This window comes from Pleurodeles waltl, chromosome 11 (assembly GCF_031143425.1).
Source record: "Pleurodeles waltl isolate 20211129_DDA chromosome 11, aPleWal1.hap1.20221129, whole genome shotgun sequence".
Taxonomy (NCBI): domain Eukaryota; kingdom Metazoa; phylum Chordata; class Amphibia; order Caudata; family Salamandridae; genus Pleurodeles; species Pleurodeles waltl.
This window is the reverse complement of record NC_090450.1, coordinates 781,377,661-781,403,505: the sequence shown is the minus strand read 5'-3', so window position 1 is coordinate 781,403,505 and position 25,845 is coordinate 781,377,661. Positions and strand designations below refer to the sequence as shown.

Below are 25,845 nucleotides of genomic sequence, written 5' to 3'. Positions count from 1 at the left end.
AAAATCTGGGCCATCCAGATCACCCTCGCTAGTCAATCTTTAATCCATGTGGAGCAGACTGAGTTTATCACTGATCATTTGATGAGAGCCGACACTGTTTTTTTAATCCAGGCATTAGATTATTTTTCACGCAACCAGATTAATGCAGCAGTTATGATAGGTGATACAGGAAAGGCATTTGACCTGGTAAATTCAGAGGCATTCGGATTCCCGGCACAATTATCTCAATGTTGGAGAACCTTTATGAAGGTGCACTGGTGAAGGTATATATTAAGTCCAGTTGCCAGGGGTGTCCTATCCCCCAATCCTATTTACCTCTTTTATTGAGCCTTGGCTGTCGGAATTCATAGTAATGAGGGAGTTAGTGCACCAGTGACGGGTATGTCCAAACTGAAGTTATTTGCAGATGATATTATTTTATATTTGAGACCAGATAAATTGAATGTGCAGAGGGCTTTCGACAAGTTCAAACAGTTTTCTAGGATTGGTAGTTATAAAATCAATCAAAATAAAATAGAGTTACTTCTTTTTAACGAATCAGCAAGCGACCTGCCTATTTCACTGCAGCAGCAAGCCAGCTCTCTTAGCCTAGACGCTATCTAGAAATATTTGTCACAAATAATTATTTACAGCTTTTTCAATTAAACATTTTACAAACTTTGGGAGCTTTTGGAAAGATGCTCACTTCTCCCTTTGACTGTAGCGGGCAGGTTGCTCTCATCAAAATGTCTAATCTACCCCTCGTAATAGATATTTTAAGGACCTCAACTCACTTTTCAGAAATTTTATGTGGAGTACGAAAGCTGCTAGGATCAAATACTCAGTTCTGCAACTGGATATTGTGCAGGATCGTTTGGCTCTTCCCAATGTGCAGACTTATTACAAGCTACTCTTTTTGACTTCCTGGCAAGATCACTAGAAGGTAGTGGGGTGGTAGATCTCTTCTTTCTCAAAAGAATGATCCAGGAATCAGAGATTAGTCTACCAGCATTCATTAAGACAGAGAAGTTACCTAAAAGAACTAGGTATAAAACACTACAGGAGATAAACAGCTGAATAAGAGCACTCCAAGCATCACATAGTATTCCAGAGGGCTATATTTATCTCAAACTGCAGGACTGCCGCTATGTCAGACTGACTCCCTCCAGGTCCAAGGTCAGGCACTGTAATTGATATGGCTTTGCAGAACTTGGTCATTTTATTCTGAGGGACAAAAACATAACCTGGCAGGAACTTCTGGCGCAGTGCGGAGACCAGGCCAGTCACTTGTTTCTTAGCTTTTAGCAGATTATCCATTTCCTGACCAGTAATTGTAAGGAAGGAAGTCAAGCTGTCCATCCTGCTATGCGTACACTAGTGAGATCTAGGGTCCAGGGAGTTGGGAACTGTTGTAGTTTGTTATGTAGCCATGAGACCAAGGAAGAAAAGACTAATTTCATTGCAAAGATTTGGCTAAAAATGCAAAGGTGTGTCTCCAAAAGCGACTGGCCGATTATCTCTGAGGTTGACCATAAGACTTTTAAAAGACAAACATTTTAAGAGAATGTCTGTTCTGTCACAATGGATGGCGTATTACAACTCCCACAGCTCTTCATAGAATGTTTCAGTATGCTTCTGATCATTGTTTTGGTTGTCATCAGGCAGATGCCGGGGATTGGCTCCATACTTTTTTCACTTGCCATATGTTGAGACAGTTCTGGCTAGAGCTATTTTCTGTTATTAGCAGCAGTCCTTAGGCCTCAATAGTCCCAGAAAAAAGCTTGGTGATTTTTGGAGTCTCTAAGCAGACCCAAAGTGTTAGTATCATTAAAGTGAGGCAGGCATTTGTTTCTATCACACTCTCAATAGCCTGCTCCTTGTTTCTTTAAAAAAACTGGAGAACCCGACTATACAGGTTGGTGGGGAATAATGCTTAAAACAAAACAGTTTGCAGAGGCATAAGCAAAGGTTTAGGGGGTATAAAGCAGCATGGAGCTATCTGGAAGCATGTAGAGAGTATTAAAGAGGCGATCCCCGGCCTCAGCTAAAAATAAAGCGTGATATCAGCACTTCTGTTCTTGTCAGAATTGGCAGGGAAGCTGTCTACCTGTCTAGAAGATTCTCAATGTTGGTGCTTCAATCTACATTCCCTTACTATAATGGTATGAATCTATGTTTGGCTTTTTGTGATTCTATGAGGTGCAATATCTATATAGTTCAATGGACCTAGCGCTTGTAATGTAATATTGTATTTTCTTGAATATCATTTTCTTGCACTTTATCTATTTTACACAATTGCATTTTAACAAAGTAGCCTCATAGTGTAGGGACAGGTTTATGGAAATACTCAGCAATGGCTATAAGGTGCTCATTTTTCATAATGTAATTCAGTATTAAAAAGCACATGACTGGGTTGCACTTTACTTGGATATGTATGATAGTACTTTATTATGCTTGCACCACGGTGTATGGATGGGCTTATGGGAAGATTAATTAAATGGCAATAGGGCTAGGGCTGCCCTTTTGCCTTTTTAACTTGAATTAGGTTGTATTTAATTTTGTGAGCTTGTGAACTTTATCTTTGCTGCTCCATCTATTTGTAGTTTCGACAGAGAGAGAAGGTTGCTTTTACGATTGAAATCTTGCACTTTGTCACTTTATCTTATTTTTACTGAATATTTATTCAATGTTACGCAACTCAGTTGCTCAAGGTTGAATATCTGACTGTTTTATGATGATGTTTTAACATTTCTTTTATTTCATTCTGCTCACTAAAAAAAGAGTGCAAAAAATATTTTAAGAACCAGATGTGGGGGCAGGGTGTTCCCCTTCACACAAAGGCTATACTCCTGAAACACTCATCAATTCACTCCTGGACCTGTGGAGGACAAGAGGACTGCCCTGCTGCTAGCAGAGGACTACCCTGCTGCTTGAATGAGAACTGCACCATCTCTTCGAATCCAGGACCACCAAAAGTGACTACAAGGGATAGTTGGCTGGCCTTCTGTGTGAGCTACAGGGATATCACAAGCTACAGAGGCCATGAATCCTACACTTGGCCTCTGCTGGAGTGAGTCCTGATGCCCAAAGGTTGGTGGTACTGCTCCTGCCTAACCCTACCACTTGGGACTTGTACATTGTTCACCAAACATTTCCTGGATAACTGACAGAAGTTCTGGACCTGCCTGCCAGCTGACCTGGCCAAGCTGCATCGCCAGTTGGTCTGACTTTGCTGTAGTTCCGGCTACGTTCTTCTCTGCAGCATTAAATACCTTTCAGCGTGACCTCTAAGCAACTGTATCAGGCCTCGTCGAGCCCTCTCTGACTACAGCATGCAGCTTAGTCCCGCTGGGCGTTTCAACTTCTAAAATGTTGTCTAAATCTGAAGGTAAAAAGTTTCATGGGTTTTATGGTGACCAGCCACCCTTCAATGATGGCAACCTCCTCGGTCTTGAAATCCAGCTTTTCCAGCTCAGAGCTCTTTTTTGCCATTGATGACGGCTTCAAAAAGCAAGACTTCGTCCAGTGGTTCCCCGGCAATGTTACCTCCTCCTCGGAAAGAGGCTGCTGCCTTGCCCCACTGAACTCTACCTTCTCCTGGACTTTTCTTCAGAAGTTTTTTTACGTCCAAAGGTAAGCCCAGACCGGGTACAAATCAACCTCTTGTATCTAACCTGCAGTTGGCATTTTGATTGTTTAGACTCTAGATTTCAATTAAAACTTAAAAAAATGTATAATTCTAGTTCTATTGAGTGGATTTTTTCTATTTTATGTCATTTTATTGATTCAACTATTGAATAAATTGTCTCTATTTTTCTAAATCGATTTGAGATTTTTGTCGTGTTGTGTTGTTACTCTATTACTCTTTGTGTGATGCATAAATACTTTAAACAGTGCCTCTAAGTTAAGTCTGACTGCTTTGTGCCAAGCTGCCAGAGGGTTAAGCATAGGTTAATTTAGTGACTTTTGTGGTTTATCTAGACATGGATTGTGGTTGTTGTCTGAGTGGAGCTTCTCCTCAACCGACAACCCAATCTATTACAGAGATGATTGTAAATCGTGTTCATCTGGCACCATTTTATGAATATTTGCATGGAACTTTTCCTATATCACACAATTAGAATATGCATACTTTGAACTGACAAAGGCCTTTAATGTATTTTAGTGTGGGGATACCGAATTTAATCATGGATTTCAGCCTTCTGGTACTAAAAACCTTTGATTACAAATTTCTCCACGGAATCAGAAATAATCACATGGGCCTGGAAATACCAGGTCTTTTTCCATCTGTGCAGACAAACAAATCCAAGCAGGAAGTGTGGTGCAGGTTTGAGGCTAGTTGGGGGGTCGCCCACTCAGGGTAGGTTTGAGCATGTCCTGGAGGGCACCGTCACTCAGGCTCAAACTCATTCAGTGACTCAGCCTTTCAACTAGGGCTGCCAAAACCCACAGGTGAAGGCAGGTGTATCATACCAGTATTCGTCTGTGTAGAAATTCTGCCACATTGGCTGGCTATGATCAGTTCACATTGTTGTGAGCCAGATAACTCACAAATGCTGCCAAGGCACCTTAATCACTTACTCTCACACTAACAATGGCCCATAGGCCACCAATATATCTGAGGTACAGTGCAGTGCCCTACAATGTAAGCCCAATAGTGGTGGCTCTGGTTGTACCTTAACCTCAGAAGGATCTAAAGTCTTCTATTTAATATGTACTGTTTAGGTCGAGCATAGCAGCACGCAAGCACTGCTCTTCTCAACATGTAATCTATTCTGTGGGCTTTATCCATGCCCATCTCATGCCCATCACTTTCATTTGTTCCTGGGCCTGCCTTTCAAGCTTCCCTTGATGTCCGAGGTAAATGCTTTATGTTTATCCTGCCTTGAGGTTGCTTTGTTACGTCTTGCAGACTGACCCTGTTACATGGATTATTGCACAATCAGCCATATACTTTAGTGTGTGCGCACTACTTTTTTCTTTGTCTCTCCTCTTCTAGTTCCATGGCAACCATGGCACTTTGAAGTTTCATGTAGCGTGAACTAAATCGGAGGTATTGCAGCGCTTCACATGAATACCAGTTACGTCACACTGTTACCAAATCAGAGTGATTTAAAAAAAAATTGTCTCTCCCCTTCGCGCTCCATTGCGGCTGTGGCAGTTTGAGACGTGAACTTAATTGGAGGTATTGGAGCGCTTTACATAAGCACCAGTTATGTCACGCTGCTACTGAATCAGAGTCATTTAAATTTGCAACCCCATTCCTAAATTCTTCCCATGTTCAGCAGTTGAAAAATATATAAACTGCAACTGTTTCAATAGAAACACAACACAGAAATCCTCAAAGCAGCTCTCCCGGAACAGCGGGAGAGCTGATACTACAATATTCACTGCACCCTGGAAACTCGTCCCATTATGCTTTGCGGAGCATTCCTTTTACAAAACATTTTTGCTCATAACTCAGCCTGTGGTGGTCCTAGGACAATGGGACCACCGCCAAACAGTTCAGCATGATGTGCTCTTGCTGTCTAGGCAATATTTGGGTTCCCATACTAGGTTAGTGGGGACCACTAAATAATAACCCCACCCACCATGCAGTGTCTTTTTAAGCTCTCTCATGGCTGGAATTTTTGTTTTGCAGATGGGAGTAGTTTGTGTTTTAAGGGCCTTGATTGTAATATCATTCTAGTAGGCCTGAAAATGTGTAATGCACTGCAGTCAAGATACTACAATATTAGCTGAACTTGGAAACTCGCCCCACAATGCTTTGCGTGGCATTTACAGCTGGGAGTGGTTTGTGTTTTAAGGGCCTTGTTTGTAATAATATTCAAGTAGGCCTGCTAGTAGCCCTGAAAATGTGCAAGGCACTACACCCTCTAGGGGCTACATATATGGTTACACTGCATTACTGTCTGCCATTCTGTTTTCATGGGGTTATGCCCTCTAGGGGCTGGCTGTATGGTTACATGACCATGTTTCTTCCAAATGCTATTTTTGTTGTGATGCCCTCTAGGGTCAATTATGAGCATTACAGTCTAATGCCAAAAGTTTATTTCTGATTATATGTTTTATTAATCTTTCCTTATTGCAGTCATGGCCATGAGTCACGCCAATGTAACATCCTTATTACACTTTGACTGCTTGAACACTCTTGATATGTTTGGGTGACCATTTTAGTTTATTGCGCTCTTATTTCTCTTGTTATTTCTCTGTGGCTGTCTTGTGTCTTTTTGTTGATAACTGTGTTAGCTAGCCAGCAACTCTAATGGTGGAGTCGTGAAAGTGGTATTCTACAGGAATTAGCCTGGCAGATTAAATTATGGTGCTAAATGGCAATATTTTAATTTTTTGGTGTAGATAGAGGAAGAAGGTAAATGGAAGTCCTTTAGTTATATGCAGGACGAGCAACATTATGTGGCAGGAAAAGGCCAAATTATGAAGCGGGTGACCAATTTATGTGGCAAGAAAAGTCAAATTATGCATTTACAACACCAATAGCTATAACTCTTGCAAATGTGAGACCTACTGAACTGCAAATGCTTGTTAAGTTTAACTTTGCTTAAAAGTGATGACCTTTAGGTTTGTTGTTTCTTTATCTGCATTGGTGTTTGTTTCGTTTTTTACATTAAGCACCTCACATATATCTTTGAGAAATGTCTTGCTGTTCAGGGCACTTAAGACATGGTAAGGCAAGGTTAACCTGATTGAAATCTGGTTTCCTATGTACAATCATCTGCTTTAGGCATGTGTGTTCTCAAGTAGCTATTATTGTAGCAATGGTGTATTTCTAACACAGCCTACCATTTAATGTATATGTCAGAAAATCTAAGGTCTTTAATAAAGTGTTCATTCTTTTTAACATAAAACCCCCTCTTAACTGACACTTCTATAACATTTTTGTAAACAGCTTTATTAGTCTGTATCTGCATCAACATTTAAAACACATTGGATGAGCTTGCCTATAATATATGTTATGTAGTGGGTTGTAACAGTCAGGGCAGGGGATATGAACTTTTCAACATATCAGGTCTGTGAACTCTACTTTGTTGCTCACATTGTTTACTTGTGGCACAAGACAGTCAAACTTCCCAAGTTGCTACAACTAGCTCAGTGTGTCAGAAAGTGGCCAGCGAAAGATGGTAAAATTCAGCCCTCGACAAATGTTCACACTAGACACCAGGGATTTTTTTTCAGGTCGATTTCCTGCAAGCGGCGAGAACCCTTAGGCAAGGGTCGCTCCCCAGGGGGGCAATTTTATTTTAGGCCATTTCTGTCCACCTTGTGGGGTAGATCGGACTATTTTTCTTAGGCCAATCTGCCCCCAAGGGAGACAGAAACCACTAGACACCAGGGATGTTTTCTGGCGCCAATTTTATGCAAGGGGAGTGACCCCTTAGGCAAGGGTTGCTCCCCTGGGGGGGGGGGGTAGTATATTTTTAGGTAATTTCTGCCCGCCTTGGGGGCAGATCGGCCTATTTTAATTAGGCCGAAAACCACTAGGCACCAGGGATTTAATTTTTTTTAAATTTCTTACAGATGGGGAGCGACCCCCGTAGGCACGGGTCACTTCCCTGGGGGAAAATAAATTTTAGGCCATTTCTGCCCCCTAGGGGCAGATAGGCCTATTTCTAGTAAGCCGATCTGCCCCCTGGGGAGCAGAAAACACTTAGGCACCAGGGATAGGTGTGTGGGTGTATGTGTTTTGTTTGTGGGGGTAGCCCCTGGGCAAGGGTCGCTCCCCATGGGGGCACATTACTGTTGGCATTTCTACCCCCCCAGAGGGGCAGATCGGCCTATGTTTGTAAGGCCCATCTGACCCCAAGGGGGAGTAGGAAGCCCACCAGACCCAGGAAAGATTTTGTTAAAAAAAAAAAAAAAAAGAGGGTGAGGGTATGGCCATACCCCCACCCCAAATAAATGGGGCCAAAGTTGTTTTGTCCACCATTGGGCAGATGGGCCAATTAGCCCGGATCTACTCCCCATGGGGGGGCAGAAAGCCTACTAGATGTCAGGGAATAAAAAAAAAAAAGAAATAGTGGGGTGGTGGCCACCAACCGATAGGGGCATGGTTATGCCCCCACCCCAACTGAAGGAGGTAACAGTCTTTCAGCTCTCCCCTACACACCAAAATATATTATCCCACGGGAAGCAAGAGGAGATTTGATTATTTTGGTTTTACATTTGGGCCATGAGAGCTTGTCTAACTCCCAAAATCGTCCCACTTGGAATGGTGAGGGATGCACTTTTTGGACTTTTGGGCGCTGCCATGTAGAAAAATCCACAAGACCTAGATACATCTGAAAACTAAACATCTGGGAGAGTCCAGGGTGGTGTGCTTCACATGCACCCCACACCATTTTCTTACCCACAATGCCCTGCAAACCTCCAACTTTGCTGGAAATCATACATTTTTCCCACATTTTTGTGTTGGAACCTTCGAGAATCTGCAGGAATCTACAAAATTCTTACCACCCAGCATTGTCGCATCTATACTGATAAAAATTCTGCCCCACTTGTCAGCCTAAAAATTATTTATTTTCAAACTTCCCTTATGGACCCACTTTGGTTCCCCCTTAATTTCGCCATGTTGTTGGCTCTTCCCTGTCACAGGCACTTGGCTCACCTACAGAAGTGAGGTATCATTTTTACCGGGAGACTGAGGGGAACGTTTGGCGGTAGGAAATTTGTCCCGGTGCAGTGATCCCACACAGAAATGTGGGAAACACTGGGGGATCCATGCAAGTCACACCTCCCTGGACTCCCTCGGGTGTCTAGTTTTCAGAAATGTTTGGGTTTGGTAGGTTTCCCTATATGGCTGCTGATCCCAGGACCAATATCGCAGGCTCCCCCTGCAAAAACAGGTAGTTTTGTATTTGATAATGTTGATGTGTCCACATAGTGTTTTGGGGCATTTCCTTTTGTGGGCACCAGGCCTATCCACACAAGTGAGGTACCATTTCTATCACCGAAATGTGAGAAAAAAGGTGGGTTTTTTTTACACAAATTTGAGGTTTGCGAAGGATTCTGGGTAACGGAACCTGGTGAGAGCCCCACAAGCCATCACATCTTGGATTCACCTAGGTGTCTAGTTTAAAAAATTCACAGATTTGGTAGGTTTCCCAAGGTGCCGGCTGAGCTAGAGGCCAAAATCCACAGCTAGGCACTTTGCAAAAAACAGCTCTGTTTTCTTTGGGAAAATATGATGTGTCCAAGTTGTGTTTTGGGCATTTCCTGTCGCGGGCACTATGTCTACCCACACAAGTAAGGTAGCCATTTTATCGGGAGACTGGGGGGAATGCTGGGTGGAAGGAAATGTGTGGCTCCTCTCAGATTCCAGAACTTTCCGTCACCGAAATGTGAGGAAAAAGTGTTTTTTGGGCCAAATTTTGAGGTTTGCAAAGGATTCTGGGTAACAGAACCTGGTGAGAGCCACACAGGTCACCCCATCCTGGATTCCCCTAGGTGTCTAGTTAAAAAAATGCAGAAGTTTGGTACGTTTCCCTAGGTGCCGGGTGAGCTAGAGGCCAAAATCCACAGCTAGGCACTTTGCAAAAAACACATCAGATTTCGATGTAAAAATGTGATGTGTCTATGTTGCGTTTCCTGTCGCAGGCACTTGGCCTACCCACACATGTGAGGTACCATTTTTATCGGGAGACTTGGGGGAACACAGAATAGAAGAACAAGTGTTATTGCCCCTTGTCTTTCTCTACATTTTTTCCTTCCAAATGTCCGACAGTTTGTAAAAAAAGACGTTTACTTGAGAAATGCACTGAAATTCACACTGCTAAAGTGGGGACCCCGGAATTCAGAGATGTGCATATAACCACTGCCTCTCAACACTTTATCCTTTGTCCATTTTGGAAATACAAAGGTTTCCTTCGGTAACACATTATCTGGTAGAGACTCTATCTAGCTGCACATTCCTTACCTTTGAATTCCCTGGCGTTAGCTTTGAATCCGCAATCTTTTTGCTGAGTAATACCCTGCGCGCACCATCGGGTGGCGTCGTTTGGTTCCACGTGCGTCCGGCTCCACGTGGCTTCGTCAGCATCATAGGAGCCTTCTATGACGTCACAGTCTATATAGATGCCACCTCGGCGCACGTACATCTGTTCTTTTATCCACAAAAACTTCCACGCCAGAAGCGCAGAGTAATGGATAGAACCAACATTTGACTGTGCAAAACTAGGGCCCTGAGAAGGGATAAATCCTAACCCTACTAGTCATATCTGCAGAGCAGGGAGGCATGGGTGGGTATAAGGAATCTGCAGCTAGATAGAGTGTCTACCAGATAATGCGTTACCGAAGGTAAGTAACTTGTTCATCTGATAGAGACTTCTAGCTGCAAATTCCTTACCTTTGAATAGATACCCAAGCCATAACCTCCTGCCGATGGCCTGCGGATACCACTCCTTACACTAGAAAGTCCTGCGGGACTGAACGGGCAAAGTACCCGTCCCTTTGGACCTGACTGTCCAGGTAGTAATGTTTCGCAAACGTGTGCAAGGACGCCCACGTTGCTGCCTGACACATCTCCAGGGCTGGTACGACTCAAGCTAGCACAGTGGTAGCAGATTTGCCCTTGGTAGAATGAGCCTGCAAGCCCTCAGGAGGCTGCTTCCTGCCCAATGTGTAGCATATCTTACTGCAGATAATGACCCAGCGCGAAATAGTTCACTTTTGCACTCCCCAACCCTTTTTTGCTCCCACGTACCCCACAAAGAGTTGGTCATCCACCCGGAACTCTTTTGTGCGGTCAAGGTAGAACGGCAACGCTCTTTTTGGGTCCAGTCTATGGAGCCGCTCCTCTTCCTTAGAGGGATGCGGTTGAGCAAAGAAGGTGGGCAGGGCGATATTCTGACCCAGATGGAATGGGGTCACCACCTTGGGGAGGAAAAAGGCACGAGTTCTGAGAACCAGTTTATCTGGATGGATAGTTGGATACAGTGGCCTTGATGACAGGGCTTGCGTCTCACTCACCCTCCTGGCAGATGTTATTGCTACTAAGAAGGCTGCCTTGATGGTGAGCAGCCGGAGGGGACAGTTGTGTAGAGGCTCAAAGGGAACACACATGAGAAATTTGAGGACAAGATTTAAGTTGCATTGAGGCATAATAAAGGGCATAGGGGGAAACATATGTACAAGCCCTTTGAGGAATCTATTTACAATGGGAGATTTGAAAAGGGAAGGCTGGTCAGGCAGCCGAAGAAATGTCAATAAGGCAGAAAGATAGCCCATTAGAGTCCCTAAGGAAGAACTCTGCTGGGCTACAGATAGAATGAAAAGAAGAATGTCAGAAAGAGAAGCAGAAAGAGGGTCAATAGACCTTTCTGTACAAAAATATACAAAGCGTTTCCAACAGCAGGCGTTTAACGTTTTAGTGGAGGGATGCCTGGCTGCCAAAATAACCTTACAGACTTCGTGAGGAAGGTCAAAAGCCATCAACTGCCATCGCTCAATCTCTATGCATGAAGTTGCAGAGTTGACAGGTTCGGGTGGAGAACCCTCCCCTGTTGCTGCGACAGAAGATCCTCTCAAAGGGGCAGCCTGATCGGAAGACTGATGCTCATTTTGAGTACCTCGGGATACCAGACTTTCCGTGCCCAATCCGGAGCCACTAAGATGACTTGGGTCTGGTCGTTCTTGATCTTCTTGAGAACTCTGGGCAGAAGTGGTATGGGCGGAAATGTGTGTAGCCTGAATTCAACTCGCGATGAAAAGCGTCGCCGAGCGATTGCCGCCTTTGAAACTCCAACACTCAATACTGCTGACATTGCGCGTTCTCTGGGGAGGCGAACTGATCTACCCAAGGCTCTCCCCACTCCTGAAAGAGTCCTTTCGCCACCTCCGGAGGGAGGTACCATTCGTGATCCGCTAGGCATCGACGGCTGAGGTTCTCCGCCTTGGTGTTCAAAGAACCTGCCAGGTGTTGAACCACCAGGGTTATGCCCTGCTGTTCCAGCCATGTTCAGGGACGCAGAGCCTCTTGACAAAGGGTCCACAACCCCAAACCACCCTGCTTGTTGCAGTACCACATTGAGGTAGTGTTGTCCGTGAACACCTGCACTAACTTCCTTTTCACAACAGGAAGAAATGCTTTCAATGCTACCCGGATCACCCACAGCTCCAATAGGTTGATATGGAGCCCAGACTCCGCTCGAGACCAGAGGCCCCTGATCTCTGCCTCTCCCAGATGGCCGCCCAATCCCAGAAGTGACGCAACTGTCACTACTGTGAGATCTGTTTGGGGAAGGGAGAGGAGTCTGCCTTTGACCCAATCACAGTTCATTTATCATCACTGCAGGTCTTTTGCAGTTGCCTCTGAGATCTGAACAATGTTGGTAAGATTTCCCTGATGCTGTGCCCATTGGAACTTCAGGTCCCATTGCAGAGCCCTCTTATGCCATCTGGCATGTTTGACTAATAGGATGAGGGAAGCCATGAGTCCCAACAGCCTCAGATTCTGTCTCGCCAAAATCCAGGATAGAGGCCGAAACATCAGTATCATAACCTGAATATCCTGGACTCGCTTTTCTGGAGGATAGGCCCGAAACTGCAGCTCTGATGAAAGAGAGCTTCTGAGAGGGAGTCAGGTGTGACTTGGGCACATTTATCGTGAACCCCAACAAATGCAAGTGGTCTGCAATAGTCTGAAGGTGGGTGACGAGAGTCTGGGGCGTAGGAGCCTTCAACAGCCAGTCATCGAGGTAGGGGAAGACTAAGATCCCTAGCCTGCGCAGAGGAGCTGCCACCACCACCATCACTTTGGTGAACACCTGAGGGGCACTGGTGAGACCGAAGGGGAGCACGGTAAACTGAAAGTGCTAGTGACCCACCTTGAACCACAAGTAACGCCTGAGGGCGGGCAGGATGGGGATGTGAAAATACGCATCTTGCAAGTCCAATGCTACCATCCAGTATCCTTGGTCTAGGGCAGACAAACCCTGAGCAAGAGTGAGCATCTTGAATTTCTCCTTTTTGAGGAAGAGATTGACATCCCTTAAATCCAAAATAGGGTGAAGACCCTTGTTCTTTTTGGGAATCATAAAGTAGCGGGAATAACAACGATTGCCTACTTCTGATATCAGGACCCTTTCTTTGGCTCCCTTGGCCAAGAGAGCCGTAACTTCCACGCGGAGGAAGAGCAAATGATCCCCCATCAGTCGTTCTTTTACTGGAGGGATAGAGGTGGGGAAAGACTGGAAGGGGAGGGAATAGCCCTTCGGTATGATCTGCAAGACCCATATGTCCGATGTTATTGATTGCTAGTGAGGGAGATGAAATTAAACCCTCCTCAAACTCGACCGACATGGTCTTGCAGAACCATACTAGGAAGGCTTGGGCATTGCGGAAGAGGGGGCTGGGTGGCGGCCGACCTCTGGCTAGACTCTCTGGGTCTGAAGGTACCACAACCGTGTCCTCGCACTGGATGTTGTGATGCCAGAGGATGGTGGCTAACCTGTTGTTGGTGTGGTACTGCGCCCCTCCCAAAGCCTCAAAAGACCCAAGGATCTGGCCATAGCTCGAGAATCCTTGAATCTCTCAAGCGCAGAGTCTGCCTTTTCACCAAAAAGGTGTGTGCCATCGAAAGGCATGTCCATCAAGTTCGACTGGACATCCCCCAAAAAGCTGCTGATTCGCAACCAGGCGTGACGTCGGAGAGCCACTGTCGAAGAAATCGCTCTGTCCAGCGAGTTGGTCGTGTCCAAGCCACACCTGATGGTAAACTTGGCTACATCTCTCCCATCCTTGAAAGCCTGGGTGAGAGTATCTTGTTTGCCCTCTGGGACCTGGGACAGCACTTGTGCCACCGTATCCCATAAAGTATGGGAAAAACAGCCCAATAGGCAAGAGGTGTTTACCGACCTCAATGCCAGGCTGGAGGAAGAAAACATCTTCTTCCCAAGTTGGTCCAGCCTCTTGGATTCCCTATCCGGGGGAGCGGAAGGGAAGGCACCACGAGAAGTAGAGGTTGGACCACCAAGCTCCCCGGGGTGGGTTGTTAAGTGAGGAAACTAGGGTCGCTTGGAGCTGGTCTATGGCAGCGGCCGATTGCTCTATTCACAGGAGCCCCTGTGCTGGGTTTGGACCACGTTCCCAGAAGGACATCTGTGGCGGCTTCATTGAAGGGTAACATCGGCTCTGAAGTAGCAACCCCTGGCTGAAGCACCTCCGTCAGGAGATTAGTCCTGACTGGCACCGTAGGCAAGTCTAGGTCCAAGACCTTAGTGCCCTGCGCACCACCATGGCATAAGATGCCCCCTCCTCCGTAGCCACAGAGGGAGGTGAGAGCATGCAAGCATCTGGAGAAGTATCTAGTCCACTGGATTCCTCTAGATCCTCATACCATTCCTGTTCATGCTCCAATCCGTATTCTGAATGGTCTTCAGACCCCTCCCACTCCTCATCTGTGCCTGGATGTTCTAAATAAGCCTCAGGCACTGCTCTGGGCCTAATCGGCACTGTCGAAGTCGAGATCGGCATCATACAACATCGTCCTGCTCCGGATCATCAGGAATGAGGATGGGGCTACCACCACCAGTAGGTGTCATTGGTGAAGGGAGTGTCGACATCAGGCTCGGCGCTGGTGGAGGCCGACTGTGAGAACCTGGCGCCAGCCCGAATCCGCTATCGGATCCTGGGGTCCCCAACGGCGCTGAGGCTGAAGCCACTGGTGTAAAATCCGATGGGGCCCCTCCTGACCCCATGGGGCCCAAAGACCCACACAACGGGGCAGCCCTCTCAAAAACAAGACGCAAAGCCTCGTAAAAGTCCCTTAATTGAGCAGGGGTCGTTCTGGCTCCCAGAAAGGGGGGGGAGACGCAGAGTCGGCCCTGGCAATGGCTCTGCGTAACCATGCTTGGAACGTCGATGTTCCCAAGACGCCTCGTCGGTCGTTAGGCGTGGCGAAGTCCACTTGGACGTCGTCTTCTTTTTGTGCCTCTTCCCTGAGTGCCCGAGGACCTTGAATGGGATGAAGAGGACTTGGGGCTCCTGGAGCGGTTCCGTGACCTCCAAGGAGTCGCACCGACCGAAGACGACTGCTGGGCCGCCATGAGCTTTAGGGACCGCTACCTCAAAGTTCTTGGGGCTGTGGCCCGGCAGTTGGAACACGATTTCAAGTCGTGGTCCCTGTCGAGGCACCAGAGACATACCTTGTGGGGGTCCATCACTGACATCGCACGATGGCAGGTGCTGCATGACTTGAACCCCATCTTCCTAGAGGACATATCCCTCGCACAGACAACAAAAATCCTCAAAAAACATCAAAAAAAGGCAAAGGGTAGCTCAATCCCAGATCTGCGCATAACCGGCGCAGAAGGAAAAGAACTGATGTACGCGCGCCGAGGTGGCGTCTATATAGATGACCGTGATGTCATAGGTGGCTCCAACGACACTAACGAAGCCATGTGGAGCCGTATGACGCACGAGGAACCAAACGACGCCACCCGACAGAGCGCGCAGGGTATTGCTCAGCAAAAAGATTCCAGATTCGAAGCCAATGCCAGGGAATTCAAAGGCAAGGAAACTACAGCTAGAAGTCTCTATCAGATACCTATTTTTCACTCTTTATATTTCAGCAAATTAATTGCTGTGTACCCGGTACACAATGAAAACCCATTGCAAGGTGCAGCTCATTTACTGTCTCTGGGTACCTAGGGTTCTTGATGAACCTAGAAGCCCTATATATCCCCGCAACCAGAAGAGTCAGCAGAGGTAACGGTATATTGCTTTAAAAAATCTGACATCGCAGGAAAAGGTTACAGAGTAAATAGTGGCTGTTTTTTTCACCTCAATTTCAATATTGTTTTATTTCAGCTGTTATTTTCTGTAGGAAACCCTTGTAGGATCTACACAAATGACCCCTTGCTGAATTCAAAATTTAGGGGGTCATTCTGACCTTGGCGGTCCATGACCGCCATGGCGGAGTGCGGCGGAAGCACCGCCAACAGGCTGGCGGTGCTTCCTGGGCGATTCTGACCGCGGCGGTAAAGCCGCGGTCGGAAAAGGGGAGCCGGCGGTTTCCCACCGGTTTCCCGCTGGCCCAGGGAACCCGCCATGGCGGCGCTGCTAGAAGCACCGCCATGGGGATTCTGACCCCCTTCCCGCCAGCCTGTTTCTGGCGGTGTCCACCGCCAGAACCAGGATGGCGGGAACGGGTGCCGTGGGGCCCCTGGGGGCCCCTGCACTGCCCACGCCACTGGCATGGGCAGTGCAGGGGCCCCCTAACAGGGCCCCACAAAGATTTTCACTGTCTGCTGTGCAGACAGTGAAAATCGCGACGGGTGCCACTGCACCCGTCGCACCCCTTCAACTCCGCGGGCTCCATTCCGAGCCGGCTTCATTGTTGAAGGGGCTGTCCCGCTGGGCCGGCCGGCGGTCTTCTGGCGGTCGCCCGCCGGCCCAGCGGGAAAGCCGGAATGGCCGCCGCGGTCTTTCGGCGGGAACCGCTTGGCGGGCGGCGACCGCCGACCGCCGCGGTCAGAATGACCTCCTTAGTCTACTTTTCAGAAAGGTTCAGCTATTCGGGATCCAGCATTGGTTTCACACCCATTTCTGTCACTAACTGGAATGAGGCTAAAAGCACAAAATATAGTAAAAATTGGGTATGTCCCAGTAAAATGCCAAAATTGTGCTGAAAAATGTGTTTTTCCGATTCAAGCCTGCCTGTTACTGACAGCTGAGAAGATGGTGATTTTAGCACTGCAAACCCTTTGTTGATGCCATTTTCGGGGGAAAAAACACAAGCCTTCTTCTGCAGCCCTTTTTTCCCCCATTTTTTTTTTAAACTACATTTTCGCTGTATTTTGGCTAATTTCTTGGTCTCCTCCAGGGGAACCAACAAACTCTGGGTACCTCTAGAATCCCTAGGATGTAGGAAAAAGGATGCAAATTTGGTGTGGGTAGATTATGTGGGCAAAAAGTTATGAGGGCCTAAGCGCGAACTGCCCCAAATAGCCTAAAAAAGGCCTGGCACCTGAGGGGGAAAAGGCCTGGCAGACAAGGGGTTAAACCAACTCTCCTCGGGTACACAATAGAAAATGGGATTTACCTCCCAGGCGCTTACCTTGTTGATCTTGTTAGTCTTGGGAAGAGTCTGGCTGACATGAAGATCAGAATATCGGGGCGGTCTTCGCAGAGGGTTGTTGATGTCACATGGCACAGATTCTGTCCGAACTAGTCTCGCTGTAATGGACAAAGTAAGACAAAGTCAGGATGTTATAGTGAGCAAAATGTGCGGAAAGCAACACATTGCAAATTTCATTACTAAGCTGAGAAGTCTGTTTGGTACAGCCAGAGGTAGCACACTCACTAGATTGTTTGTAGACTGTCCTTGCTGTGTTGCTATATGCCTGCTTTTACGTGTCACCCCTCGCTAAGAATGTGCAGCACATCATAGGAATCAAATATCTTAAAAAGTTATATTTAACAAGGTGTTTGCTTCCTTTTAAACATCAACTTGACAATTAAAAGAGTTCTGTATTGAGTGGTGCTTCAACAGATATGCTATGGGGAGAACGGGTAAACGTGTGGTCCTAAAGTAATGATTTCAGTGGTGTGGTCCATGATACACTAGGCAATCCACCGTAAGGTTTCATGACCTTCAAGTCTGCAAAATAGGAGAACCACATTTTAGAGGGATACATTTGTTGTTTGTACTTTTTTGACAATTAGTTTGATAAATATGAATCAAGGTGCCCAGTGTCAGCACACATATTGGTAAAAAAAATCTAAGCCCAAGTAATAAGCTGAAACTAGATCTTCAGCATGGTACTATGGCAATAGGTAGGAAAGTGCATTAGAACCCTGAGAAGGTGACTTTTAGAAAGTAATAGGGATAGGGAATAAAACAGTAAAGTCCAATATAAAGTAGTTGTCAGAGAGCAGGAATGTTTGGCAATCAGCAGTACTGCGCAATGGAGCAAAAAAGGTTTTTTTTTTAGCCACCACGCATTTACAACCAAATCTGCCCTTGGGCAAAAGACTTAGCGGGTTCACAAATACGTTTTCCTCCACAAGTGTTGCAGAAGCAAAATGTGCACTTGCTTGCAGAGCCATGAGACGGCCAGCACAGTTCTAGCTAAATAACTGACTCACCTGATTACACAGGAATGCGGCGGAACGTGTGCATGCCACACATTCCATAACCTATGTCAAACGTACTTGGCACAGCGCTGGAGCAGGGGGGTGCATAATGCTGGCAGAGGACATAGTGCCTACTGCCATCTTTACAAGACGCATGAACTCCGCTTCTTAGGTAAACCGTGAGCAGTGGCGTTTAGGATTGCACCTAACCTTGGGATATAAATATAATCAATGGTCATGGTCAGATAATCATATGCAACCTGAACACGGTTACTGTGGGTGAGGGAGCAGAAGCCGGTTGAATTCAGTAGGCCACGCCACTATACCCATGTGGCTCATGTAAGTCAATGCATACAAGCCCAGTGGATGCATACTAGCTACTCGACCTGCCATTTTCTGCAAGCACATCATCTGCACTTGGAGCCTTACCCTCCATCCCAGCCACCAGGTTCTGATTGTTATTTGAGACCAGGAAGCTCAGAAAATATGGTTGTAGATGTGGGAGTGGCAATTTGCACTCCACAAATGAGCAGCTATATTTTCATGAGTGTTTACAAGTTGTCTTCATCCAGCTCCAAACAAGTAAGCTTGTAAAACAAAATCAAACTGAAAAGGGAGCCTCCTATATGAAGGTGGCAAATACAGAAGTTAATGTCCTCTGTACCCAGGGGATTTGGAAGGGGGATCAGGTGTAAGGGAATGACGTGGGTGGTCGAGTACCACGTCATTGTGTCAGGGGCATGGGGAAATCACTTTTACCACGTTGTCAAATGGGAGAATGTGTGCTGCAGTACCTTCCTCTCACAATGAAGTGGTAAAAAGCCTTGGCAGTCCTCAGGACTGCAGGATACCTGGCACTGCATATGTCCCCTTCTTAATGCAGTAGAAAGATTGTGCAGTCAAAGGGCAGCTTTCACTGAGGTCCCAGTGGTGGTCTTGGCATACAGCCCCCAGAAGATGGAGGAGCATGGGAGACCCAATAAGAAATCAGACATCCCAGGAGCAGGCGGGTTAAGGGGCCATCATTACTGGCAGCATCAAATGTGGAAACTTGGTGGGATGGGATGTGTGCTGCAGTACCTCCCTCTCACACTGAATTGGAAAAAGCAGTGGCAGTCCTCAGAACTGCAGCATGCTTGGTGCTGCATACGTTAGATGCCTCTGCTTAATGTGGATGAAAGGTCTTGCCAGCAAAGGACAGCCACTACTGGGGTCCTGGTAGCGGTGTTGGCATACAGCCACAGAAGGTGGAGGAACATGGGAGGCCGAACAAGAAGTCAGCCATCCTGGAACGGATGGGTTATGGGGCCATCATTACCAGCAGCACCAAAAGTTGAAACTCAGTGGGATGTTACCCAAAAGGAGGTAAAGGGAAAGCAGGAGCAATAAACAGGGGGCATGCAAGGCTACCACAAGGATAACATTGATGTTCAGCTCAGGCAACGAGCAGGTGGAAGCAACTTGAAAGCCAGGCCCTCGTAGAGGAAGAAGTGCAAGAGAACAACTTCTGGGATCACTCCCTGGTGTGGAGATTGGGGGGGTACTTGAGGGTGGTCAGCAGAGGCAGCAGCATCCAGATGGGGAAGGACGCAGCACAATGAACTGGGAGTGGTGCAGGATCGTCTATGCAACCCAGGAGGGACAAGGTGGAGGCAGAACCTACCCCAATCCACTCAGGTCGGTAGCGTGGGTACATGGGTGCAGGGGGCCACAGGACGGCTGAGGAACCTGGACATGAAGAGTGAACATAGGCACAAGCTGCAGGGCTGGAGGTGGTCCAACTGGCCCAGAAGTAGCCTACATAGGTCAGGACGAGGGACACAATAATGGACAATAAACTCTGGCTGTGCTGGCCCTAGTCCAGGATGCAAATCCTACAGGGCAGGCAGAGTTGGGTGACCACCACAAATGCAAGCAGAAATTCGGAATGGCATAAGACATTGAGGAAGAGGCCTCTTGGTGCAACTTCTGATTCTTCATCAGTTCTGGACAACAAGATAGGTTTGGGGAGTGAGCTGATGTAGCTGTGGAAAGCTGTGGAAAGCTGTGGAACACAGGCCAGGGTGTGGTTGGCACACAAGGTTTTGCTCCAGTCCGCAGTGGTGGTGCAGGATAATGGTAATGTCCCAGGAGTACGGGTGGGTTGAGGTTCTGAGGTGATGGGAAAATAGTGGAATAGTGGAGGTTTCAGGGTTTCAGGAAGGGAGTTCAATCAGCAAGGCCTGTAATGACAGTGAATATCGTGGGAAAAAGTTGGAGAAGATGTGGGATTCGGAATCAGGGATGATGCAAGGGAAAGGGTAGGGGTGTGACACTGTAATGACAGAGCAGGATGGTGATTGCAGTGATGAAAGTTGCCCGGGCCCGAGAGAAAGAGTGGCGCCAAGAGAAAAAGGCATTGGTCAGGAGGAAGGGACGAAGATCAAGGGCAGAAAGAGAGAAGCGCTCCATTAAAGCAAACAGTAGAGGACTCTGCAGGGATGAGATTGGACATGATTTCAGGGATGGATGAGCACGGAATTTGGAGGATAGAGAAGGGAGCTCAGGTCTTGAGTGAAATTGTGATGGGAAATGCAGAGAACTTGTGGTTAGCAGTGAGGACAACAAATTTGAGAACTTGCAAAAAGCTTGGTGGGAATCATGGGACTGATTCTCAGCACACAAAGCACCACAACCTTGTTAGAATAGACAGAAATTATGGACAGTCTGGGGTCAGGCCATCTGGCCACAGAGGCAGACAAAGGTGTTGTAGGGCCCAGTGGTAAGTCAGAGGAAAGAGGAGCACAAAAGACAAGTCCATGCCTTAGGGAAGGTAAGCAGGGGAGTAAAGACACAATTAAGGGGGGATCAGACAGTCGGTTCAAAGGAGGAGTGTCATAGATCAACAAGCTAAGCACATTTTCAAGAGTATAGCCAACCCACTTGTTGGGCACCTTTTATTGAGCATCAAGGATAACATATGAGCAAATGAGTATGTGGACATTCTAAACCAGTGGTTCCCAACCTGTGGTCAGGGGACCCCTGGGGGTCCGCACAGCCTCCTCAGCGAGACCACGACTGCTTAGAAAAGTAAATCATATTAACAGATTAATAAAGTGCATATAAAAATAGTGGCTAAATGCCCAATTATATTTTAAAACGCACTGTAAATGTCAAGGAATTTTAAACAGGAGGCTAAAAATAAAACCAGTAACCTCAGATTGATTTGTGGGGGAAGTGCAGGTTTATCAAACAAAATATAGCTCGGATAATGTGTGGCTTCAGTTAAATGTAGAAAAGCTCCAACCTTCCTATTAATGTTTTTTTTTAAATATTTTTTATTTTTGTTTGCAAATTAACCCCTTGGTCATTGCGGGCATAACTATTACGTCCTTGGCTGCAGCGCTCAGGCACCAAGGACATAACCATTACGTCTAGTGACCGGCTCATGGGGGGGGGAGTACACAGGGTAGGGATGGAAGGGGAATTGCTTCTCCTCTTTGAGTGATCGGGCTGCAGAAATGCCCTCTAGACACCAGAGAGTTTTTTTTTCAAATAAACAATTAAGGGGAGCGACCCCTTGAGCAAGGGTCGCTCCCATGGGGGGCAAATTGTTTTAGGCCATCAGCCTATTTTTATTAGGCCATTCACTGGACACCAGGGATTTTTTTTCAGGTCAATTTCCTGCAAGGGGCGTGACCCCTTAGGCAAGGACCGCTCCCCTGGGGTCAATTTTATTTTAGGCCATTTATGACCACCTTGGGGGTAGATTGGCCTATTTTTCTTAGGCCAATCTGGCCCTAAGGGGGGCAGAAACCACTAGGCACCAGGGATTTACTTTTTTTTTATTTCTTACAGATGGGGCGTGATCCCCTTAGGCACAGGTCACTCCCCTTGGGGGAGGATTTATTTTAGGCCATTTATGCACCCTTGGGGCAGATCGGCCTATTTCTACTAGGCCAATCAGCCCTCAGGGGGAGCAGAAACCACTTTGGCACCAGGGATAGGTGTGTGTATGTGTTTTGTTTGGGGGGACGGCCCTTTGGGCAAGGGTCCCTCCCCATGGGGGCACATTACTATTGGCCATTTCTGACCCCCCGGGGGGGCAGATCGGCCTATTTTTGTAATGCCCATCTGATCCCAAGGGGGGCAGGAAGCCCACCAGACACCAGGGAAGAATTTGTTTAAAAAAAAGAGGGTGGGGGTATGGCCATAACCCCACCCCAAATAAATGGGGACAAAGTTGATCTGTCCACAGGTGGGCAGACAGGGCAATTACCCCCAATCCACTCCCCGGCGGGCAGAAAGCCTACTAGATGCCAGGTAATTAAAAAAAAATAAAAATAGTGGGGTGGTGGCTACCAACCAGTATGGGCATGATTATGCCCCCACCCCAACTGAGGGGGGTAACAGTCTTTCATTTCTCCCCCGCACACTAATAGATCTTATCCCCATAGCAAGCAGGAGGACATTTGATTATTTTGATTTTACATTTGGGCCATGAGAGCTTGGCTAACTCTCAAAATCGTCCCACTTGCAATGGGGAGGGCTGCACTTTTTGGACTTTTGGATGCTGCCATGTAGAAAAATCTAAGAGACCTAGAAAGATCTGAAAACAAAACATTGGGGTGAGTCCAGGGTGGTGTGCTTCACATGCACCCCACACCATTTTCTTACCCACAATGCCTTGCAAACCTCCAACTTTGCTTGAAATTACATATTTTCCCCACATTTTTGTGATGGAACCTTCCAGAATCTGCAGGAATCCATAAAATTCCTAACAACCAGCATTGTTGCATCTATACCGATAAAAATTCTGCCTCACTTGACAAACTAAAAATGTTTTTTTTTCAAACTGCCCTTTTAGACCCGCTTTGGTTCCCCCTTAATTTCGACATGTTTTTGGCTCTTCCCTGTCACAGGCACTTGGCCCACCTACACAAGTGAGGTATCATTTTTACCGGGAGACTGAGGGGAACGTTGGGTGGTAGGAAATTTGTGCCGGTGCAGTGATCCCACACGGAAATGTGGGAAAAATCAGATTTTTTAGCTAAATTTTAGGTTTGCTGAGGATTCTGGGTGAGAAAACCCAGGGGGATCCACGCAAGTCACACCTCCCTGGACTCCCTCAGGTGTCTACTTGTCAGAAATGTCTGGGTTTGGTAGGTTTCCCTAGATGGCTGCTGAGCCCAGGATCAAAAACGCAGGTGCCCCCATCGCAAAAACAGGTAGTTTTATATATTGGATAATTTTGATGTGCCCACATATTGTTTTGGGGCATTTCCCATCGCAGGCACTAGGCCTACCCACACAAGTGAGGTGCCATTTTATCGGGAGACTTAGGGAAATGCTGGGTGGAAGGAAATTTGTGGCTCCTCTCACATTCCAGAACTTTCTATCACCAAAATGTGAGGAAAAAGTGTTTTTTGCCACATTTTGAGGTTTACAAAGAATTATGGGTAACAGAATAACAGAACCTGGTGAGAACCCCAAAGGTCACCCCATCGTGGATTCCCCTAGGTGTCTAGTTTTAAAAAATGCACAGGTTTGGTAGGTTTCCTTAGGTGCCGGCTGAGCTAGAGGCCAAAATCCACAGCTAGGCACTTTGCAAAAAACAGGTCAGTTTTCTTTGGGAAAATGTGATGTGTCCATGTTGTGTTTTTGGGCATTTCCTGTCACGGGCACTAGGCCTACCCACACAAGAGAGGTACCATTTTTAATGGGAGACTTGGGGGAATGCTAGGTGGAAGGAAATGTATGGTTCCTCTCAGATTCAAGAACTTTCTGTCACCGAAATGTAAGGAAAAAGTGTTTTTTTGGGTGAAATTGTAAGGTTTGCAAAGGATTCTGGGTAACAGAACTGGTGAGAGCCTCAGAAATCACCCCATCCTGGTTCCCCTAGGTGTCTAGATTAATAAAATACACAGGTTTGGGAGGTTTCTCTGGGTGCCGGCTGAGTTAGAGGCCGAAATACACAGCTAGGCACTTTGCAAAAAACAGGTCTGTTTTCTTTGGGAAAATGTGATGTGTCCATGTTGTGTTTTGCGGCATTTCCTGTCATGGGCACAAGAGGTACCATTTTTATTGGGAGACTTGGGGATACACAGAATAGAATAACAAGTGGTATTGCATCTTGTCTTTCTCAACATGTTTTCTTTACAAATGTAAGACATTGTGTAAAAAAGACGACTATTTGAGAAATGGCCTGTAATTCACATGCTAGTATGGGGACCCCGGAATCCAGAGATATGCAAATAATCACTGCTTCTCAACACCTTAGCTTGTGCCCATTTTGGAAATATAAAGGTATCCTTGATACCTATTTTTCACTCTTCATATTTCACCAAATGAATTGCTGTGTACCCGGTATACAATGAAAACCCAATGCAAGGTGCAGCACCTTTATTGGCTCTGGGTACCTAGGGTTCATGATGAACCTACAAGCCCTATATATCCTCACAACCTGAAGAGTCCAGCAGCTGTAACGGTATATTGCTGTTGAAAATCTGACATCACAGGCAAAATTTACAGAGTAAAACGTGGAGAGAAATGGCTGTTTTTTTCACCTCAATTTCAATATTGATTTATTTCAGCTGTTATTTTCTGTAGGAAAACCTTGTAGGATCTACACAAATGACCCCTTGCTGAATTCAAAATGTTGTCTACCTTTCAGAAATGTTTAGCTGTCTGGGATCCAGCATTGGTTATACACCCATTTCTGTCACTAACAGGAATGAGGCTAAAACCACAAAAAATAGTAAAAATGGGGTATGAGCTAGTAAAATGCCAACATTGTGTTGAGAAATGTGGTTTTCTGAATCAAGTCAGCCTGTTCCTGAAAGCTGGGAAGATGGTGATTGTAGCACAGCAAACCCTTTGTTGATGCCATTTTCCGGGAAAAAATCACATGCTTTCTTCTGCAGCACTTTTTTCCAGTTTTTTAAAAACAAAAAACAACATTGTAGCTGTATTTTGGCTAATTTCTTGGCTCCTCCAGGGGAACCCACAAACTCTGGGTACCTCAAGAATCCCTAGGATGTTGGAAAAAAGGACTCAAATTTGGCATGGGTAGCTTACGTGGACAAAAAGTTATGAGGGCCTAAGCATGAACTGCCTCAAACAGCCAAAGAAAGGCTTGGCACTGGAGGGGGAAAAAAGCCTGGCATTGAAGGGATTAAATAACATTTTATCATTTGTGTATGTTTGGTGAAAGCTTATTTCTGTATTTTTATGTGTATTGTTTTGTGTTTCAAATCATCAACAATGGTTAGGCCGGGGTCCCGGGCTTTCAGTAATGACTCAGTGGGGGGGTCCTCAGATTCCAATAATGATTCATTGGGGGTCCCCAGGGTCCAATAACAATAAAGTGTGGGTCCACAGAAGACAAACGGTTGGAAACTATTGTTCTAAACTATTAAACAGGGAGACGAAATGCAAGAGTGGGTTCAAATCAGAAGAACCACAACTTACCAAATGGCCGAAGATGCAGGCAAACATAGATACATGGATGTTGACCTTTACTATCTAAGCTAGCATCATATGTGAGAAACCCGCTAAGTGTAGTGTGTCACTGTGGAAATATATGGATGTCATTTGGATGGCTAGTGTCAGTTTTGGGGTTTTTGCCCTGGCTCATGTATGACAAGCAATTCATTTCATAAAAAGCATCTCAGGCACCAAATCTTGGGGTGAAACAGACACAGAACTGTGTTCACAATACATGACCCCCTACCACGCTGCTGCAGGTGGGGCACACAGCACAGGGTTGCTTAACTCAGTAAGGCTTTTCAAGTGTGT

At 46.3% G+C, this 25,845-nt stretch overlaps 1 protein-coding gene across 1 annotated transcript in view; it reads right to left on the bottom strand.

The window, feature by feature from the left end:
• Positions 1-25,845, bottom strand: part of KSR2 (kinase suppressor of ras 2) — a 2,099,185-nt gene that overhangs the window by 1,014,724 nt on the left and 1,058,616 nt on the right. Inside the window, exon 9 of the mRNA XM_069212691.1 lies at positions 17,051-17,169. Coding sequence (XP_069068792.1) covers positions 17,051-17,169 — 119 coding nt within the window. The remainder of the gene's footprint in view (positions 1-17,050; positions 17,170-25,845) is intronic.